The sequence below is a fragment of the Salvelinus namaycush genome, unplaced genomic scaffold, assembly GCF_016432855.1.
Source record: "Salvelinus namaycush isolate Seneca unplaced genomic scaffold, SaNama_1.0 Scaffold181, whole genome shotgun sequence".
Classification (NCBI taxonomy): domain Eukaryota; kingdom Metazoa; phylum Chordata; class Actinopteri; order Salmoniformes; family Salmonidae; genus Salvelinus; species Salvelinus namaycush.
The window spans coordinates 120,240-127,152 of NW_024058575.1; the positions used below are offsets into that span (position 1 = coordinate 120,240).

At 41.2% G+C, this 6,913-nt stretch overlaps 1 protein-coding gene across 1 annotated transcript in view; it reads right to left on the bottom strand.

Annotated features, from left to right (window-relative positions):
• Nucleotides 1-5,526, bottom strand: part of LOC120037671 (arf-GAP with dual PH domain-containing protein 1-like) — a 42,205-nt gene extending 36,679 nt beyond the window's left edge. The window contains exon 1 of the mRNA XM_038983671.1: nt 5,131-5,526. Within this exon, the coding sequence (XP_038839599.1) occupies nt 5,131-5,218 (88 nt within the window). The 5' untranslated portion in view covers nt 5,219-5,526. The remainder of the gene's footprint in view (nt 1-5,130) is intronic.
• Nucleotides 5,527-6,913: the final 1,387 nt, after the last annotated feature.

A 6,913-nucleotide genomic window follows, 5' to 3' on the forward strand; every position in this document is an offset into this window, starting at 1 on the left:
TTGGGAGTTTGTGGTACTAGATCAAATGGAATACCTTTAGAAAAATCGACATTTCACATAGAAAAAAATTGGAATGCTTTGCTTTGACCTTTGTCCTCTTGAGCAAGGAGCAGATTCTCTGTAGAGATCCAATGATAAGGTGTATAGGACGTACAACAACACAGCACACTACAACTCAGTACAAAGTGCTGGACCACATACCTTCAGAGCAGATATGAAGGCAGTCAGGGAAGATAAACCTTCATTATGATTTAACATTTCTACTGAATGTCTTCCCTCTCCCTCGATTGGCTCATACCTGTGTTTACTTTAGCTTGACCACACCCATCTTATCTACCTGACACAGCCTGGTGCAGGGCCAGCTACCAACCCATGGGGTGTGTGTGTATCTTTAACCTACTACACCGTTTTATCCCCTATGACAAAGTCAGCGTAGGCCACAGAAACCCTGCTTTGGTCTACATTGCGGTAGGCCTAGACCTATAGGTCTGTTCTGTTGGAAGTCATCCGGTAGCCTACAGTGGTGTTAACCTACACAATGTCTTACTGCTGTTCCCTTTCATATCCTACTTTCTTTCATTCTGATAGTCACATGATGACATCTGGAGCGCTGAGTATGTTTCACATCTAGATGTGCCTGAATAACCAACACTCATTTCAGACTGTGGGGGAATCAAATTCAAAAAGATTGGAATGCTACTTAAAAATGCATGTTATTGCCCCGTGTATTGGGACCTTTAGGTACTAAACTGGCCTATTCCCCATGCACAAAGGACATTTTATGAGTGACTTCACGAGTGACTTGGCAGATGCCAATATGTGTGAGTGTAGTCAGTGCATGTGTTGTCCAGGGAGTACTGCAGTATCCAGCATCTGCCCAGTATTCTTCTGTCCTCGTGCCATAACACTGACAAACAGCTAACAAAATGGCTACACAGACTATGTTGACCTTTGTTTTTTGTTCTTATTTTTGTACTGTCTGTAAGCACCCTCACAGGGCCCTACACACTACACACACTGATGCTCCAACACACACACACAACCTTTACTAACAACATGCCACTGGCCTTGAGTAAAGCCAATGTGTCTATGTATGTGGATGACTCAACACTATTGACGTCAGCTACTACAGAGAGTGAAATCACTGCAACACTTAATGAAGAGCTGCATTTAGTTTCAGAATGGGTGGCAGGGAATAAGTTAGTCCTAAATATTTTAAAAACTAAAAGCATTGTATTTGGGACAAATCACTCACTCAACCCTAGACCTCAACTAAATCATGTAATAAATTATGTGGAAAGTTGAGGTGACTAAACTGCGTGGAGTAACACTGGATTGTAAACTGTCATGGTCAAAACATGTTGATACAACAGTAGCTAAGATGGGGAGAAGTCTGTCCATAATAAAATGCTGGTCTACCTTCTTAACAACACTATCAACAAGGCAGGTCCTACAGACTCTAGTTTTGTCGCACCTTGACTACTGTTCAGTAACAGTGTTGTCAAGTGCCACAAAGAGGGACCTGGGAAAATTACAGTTGTCTCAGAAAAGGCAGCACGGCCCTTGGATGTACAAGGAGTAGAGGTCGACCGAACATGATTTTTCAAAGCCGATACCGATTATTGGAGGACCAAAAAAAGCCGATACCGATTAATCGGCCGATTTTTATATATATATTTGTAATAATGACAATTACAACAATACTGAATGAACACTTTTATTTTTACTTAATACGTATAATACATCAATAAAATAAATTTAGCCTCAAATAAATAATGAAACATGTTCAATTTGGTTTAAATAATGCAAAAACAAAGTATTGGAGAAGAAAGTAAAAGGGCAATATGTGTCATGTAAAAAGCTAACGTTTAAGTTCCTTGCTCAGAACATGAGAACATATGAAAGCTGGTGGTTCCTTTTAACATGAGTCTTCAATATTCCCAGGTAAGAAGTTTTAGGTTGTTGTTTTGATAGGAATTATAGGACTATCTCTCTCTATACCATTTGTATTTCATATACCTTTGACTATTGGATGTTCTAATTGGTACTTTAGTATTGCCAGCCTAATCTCGGGAGTTGATAGGCTTGAAGTCATAAACAGCTCAATGCTTGAAGCACAGCGAAGAGCTGCTGGCAAATGCAGGAAAGTGCTGTTTGAATGAATGCTTACGAACCTGCTGCTGCCTACCACCGCTCAGTCAGACTGCTCTATCAAATCATAGACTTAATTATAATATAATGACACACAGAAATACGAGCCTTAGGTCATTAATATGGTCAAATCCGTAAACTATCATTTCGAAAACCAAACGTTTATTCTTTCAGTGAAATACGAAACCAAAAATGCCGATTACCGATTGTTATGAAAACATTGAAATCGGATCTAATTAATCGGCCATTCCGATTAATCGGTCGACCTCTAACACAGAGAGCTAATATTAATAATATGCATGTCAATCTCTCCTGGCTGAAAGTGGGGGAGAGATTGACTTCATCACTACTTGTATTTATGAGAGGTATTGACAAGCTGAATGTACAGAGCTGTCTGTTTAAACTACTAGCACACAGCTCAGACACCCATACATACCCCACAGGACATGCCACCAGAGGTCTCTTCACAGTCCCCAAGTCCAGAACAGACTATGGGAGGCACACAGTACTACATAGAGTCATGAGTACATGGAACTCTATTCCACATCAAGTAACTCATGCAAGCAGTAGAATCAGATTTAAAAAACAGATTAAAAAAAACACCTTGTGGAACAACGGGGACTGTGAAGCAACACAAACATTAGCACAGACACATGCATACACACACTCTCACACACACACGATAACATACACACTATACATACACATGGATTCAGTAATGTAGATATGTGGTAGTGGTGGAGTAGGGGCCTGAGGGCACACAGTGTGTTGTGAAATCTGTGAATACATTGTAATGTTTTTAAAATTGCATAAACTGCCTTCATTTTGCTGGACCCCAGGAAGAGTAGCTGCTGCTTTGTCAGCAGCTAATGGGGATCCACAATAAATACAAATACACTCACTCCCTCATTTACTCACACACACATAACATATACACACATTTATAGACTACACACACCCACTCGGATACAATCATTACATACGCTGCTGCTGCTCTGTTAATCATATATCCTGATGCCTAGTCACCTTACCCCTATATATATCTACCTCTATAGATCCAGTATCCCTGTCACCTTACCCCTATACATATCTACCTCTATAGATCCAGTGTCCCTGTACATTATAATATGGTACTGACTCTGTATATAGTATGTTTACCCCTATACATATCTACCTCTATAGATCCAGTACCCCTGTACATTATAATATGGTACTGACTCTGTATATAGTATGTTTACCCCTATACATATCACCTCTATAGATCCAGTGTCCCTGTACATTATAAATATGGTACTAACCCTGTATATAGTATGTTTACCTCTATGGATCCAGTATCCCTGTACATTATAATATGGTACTGACTCTGTATATAGTATGTTTACCCCTATACATATCTACCTCTATAGATCCAGTGTCCCTGTACATTATAATATGGTACTGACCCTGTATATAGTATGTTTACCACTATACATATCTACCTCTATAGATCCAGTATCCCTCTACATTATAATATGGTACTGACCCTGTATATAGTATGTTTACCCCTATACATATCTACCTCTATAGATCCAGTATCCCTGTACATTATAATATGGTACTGACCCTGTATATAGTATGTTTACCCCTATACATATCTACCTCTATAGATCCTCTACATTATAATATGGTACTGGACGTGGATATAGTATTCTTACCCCTATACATATCTATACATACATTTCTTGCCTCCCTGCCTTTGACAAAGTGGGCACTGCTTATCACAGATAGGCATCAGCGCTCACCTAAAAAGCCCATAATTATGCCATTGGTTAAAATGTCATTGTTTTTGGGCAGAATTATGTGAGGTCTTATGTGTTGTTGGAGGTGGGTCTTGGTCAGTTTAGCTCAGAAAATGCTGCCCTCGCCAATCTCCATGCATAGGCGGCCACCTAATCCTGCTTAATGAGCGGGCCGGAGTTGTGCTGAAAATCTCCCCCCTGCCAGAATTCTCCCCCCCCCCCTCCCGTCCCGTTCTTCACTGCTGCGACTTGTTTGCTAGTTGACATTTCTGCTCTTCACTCCGTTGTCAGTTTAGCCTACATTTCACTGATCTTAGTAGCGGAAAACATTTTTGTCTGCAGTTTTCGTGTTTGGCTATTTGTTTCAAGTGTATGTGGCAGTTCTAGCTTGTATGGCGCCCTGGGATAACTCCTCCTTCAGCGCCCGCCTCGAAACCCGGGGCGGCAAGATGCCGCTCTACTCCCTCCTCTATGTTTAATATAACACACATACATGAATGATTAATTTCGGTTGCCATCCTGACGTTCTATAGAAAGTATTTGACTCTGATGTGTGCCACAGAAAGTATTTGACTCAAGCCACAAAATTAAGGAAATTAGAAGGGGGGGGGGGGGTCTGGCAGGGGGGAGATTTTCGGCACAACACCTGTTCAGCTCCTGACCTTAACCCCTAATAAATAGAGCTGGCTAACGTTAGCCACAACAAATTGGAATTCGTAACATGTCATAAGTTTTGCAAATTCGTAAAATATTGTACGAATTGCAATTCGTAACATATCATACGAAATGGAGACGGACATCCACAAATGAATACGAAACATAACATACTAAATGGTGTTTCGTATTTAAGTACAGCATAATATGAACTGCTCTGAGACCCCGTTTCAGACTGAAGCCCACAGAAATACATACTTCTGGAAACAATACGCTTACTTTTTGCACCGTTAGGCTGAACCAACGTCTCGTGTAAAGCCAGATTCTGGTTCACCGTTAGGTTACAAATGAAAAGTCGCAAGTAGGCCTATTCTGCTCCTAAATTTCCCAGAGCAACTCAAATAGGCCTAAAATAGGCTAAACGTATTTTTCTACCTATACATGTCAGGGCCTGTTGCATGCCAACTCCCACCCTCTCATCTAGAACGTCTAGGCTAGAAGGTTCTTTGCAGCAAAGCTATAACATCAGTAGCAAATTTCAATTTACCAGGCGCGCCACAGTCTGCGCATGCGTCGTTCCCAGGCTTTTGAATTATCTCTTTCAAGAGACGACAAACTCTCTCGTTCCCAGGCATTTCCAATCCTTTAAATCAGTCCTGACAACCGAAAAATCACAGCATAAAAGTGTGTCTTCGGGTGGGTCCTCGGCTCCCTACACACGCAGGCAGTAGCCTAGACACGAGAGGATGAGGTATGCCAGACTCAACTGAAAGAAGAAGGAAAATAACCTCCACTCAAATCGATTCTTCCGTTCGGTCCATTCACTTGCATGGTTCTCACCGCCCAACTTGAGTTTTGTGAGAACTCCCTGTCCTTGATAAAAAGGATTTGTCACAACTTGTTGTTGGTTGAGCCTCTCTCTCCGACACCTTTCCCAAGAGGGTGTGTGTGAGGGGAGGGAGCCTAACCTACACTCGGAAGTGAACTGCTGGTTTTGTTCAGACTTGCTGTTCCGCATAATTGTAGGGTGCTCAATCAGATAACAAAATTACTGTTCTCTAAAGGTTGTAGTACCACATTGCACCGCTAGATGGTAGCAGTCCACCAGCAAGGAGCAGTCTGCGCATAGCTCAGTAGCGCTTCAAGGAAACCAAATAATGTTGAGTGTGTGGATCTGTTGTCCTTTTAAGTCGCTGTTTCGTATTGAGTGTAAACTATTTACAGGACCTTGTACTCTCTATTGCTCCTCTGACCTGTCCTTGCACCCTATCGATCGACACGTGTGGTCAGAAGGTGTGTGTGTGTGGGGGGGGGGGGGGGGGGGGGGCTCTCCATGGTGCTGAATCTAGGGAGTTTTTCCTAGCCACCGTGCTTCTACACCTGCATTGCTTGCTGTTTGGGGTTTTAGGCTGGGTTTCTGTACAGCACTTTGAGATATCAGCTGATGTAAGAAGGGCTATATAAATAAATACATTTGATTTGATTTGAGATTTTATTTGAATCAAGCATGATGGAATCCCAGGTCACAGTGTTGGAGAAGCTACTCTGAAAATATAATTTACCAAGCTACAAAATAGGCTACTTCCCACTGGAAAAAGTTAAGATTAACTAAATGTACCCTTAATAAGTAAAATATGGCAAACTTATCTTAAGTTACTTTGAAAAAGTAGTTTACATCCAAACTACTTCTTGAAAAATGGTCATATCTAAATCTGAAATGTCATAGACTACAAATTGCAAGAACAGATCCCTCTGGGGCCAAATGTTCCCGTAGTCTATTAACCACAAACACTGTTCTTAGGCAGGTCGTATGCTGAAACATAAACAACATGATTCCCTACCTCACCCATATTTTATTTTACTTTTGCACCTCGGGGGTTTGTGGTATATGGCCAATATCTGCCTTGTGTCGTGGGTAAGAACAGCCCTTAGCAGTGGCTTAATTAACTACTGAAAACACTACTTAGATTAGAATTTAGTTCAACTACCACCAAACTATTACAAAACGTAGTTACTGGTTGAACTGCATGTAGTTGACTTCTCCCCGACACTGCAGGCCAAGAGCCATGGCTCACATAGCCATCTGCCCCACCAATCCCAATGTATGTTCATGCACAGTTGTATGTGAGGGACAGTCATAATATTGGGTATATTATAAGACATAAACAATACGTTTTATTAGACTTGGTTATGTTGGCCTACAACCGTATTCCTTTATTGGTATTGAAAGTAAATAATTACATCTAGCCTATTGCTTTTGTTCAATCTGCCCCATGCGCCAAAGCACATTACAGCACAATACGCTAGAAAGTGTTTTTGTATCTATACAG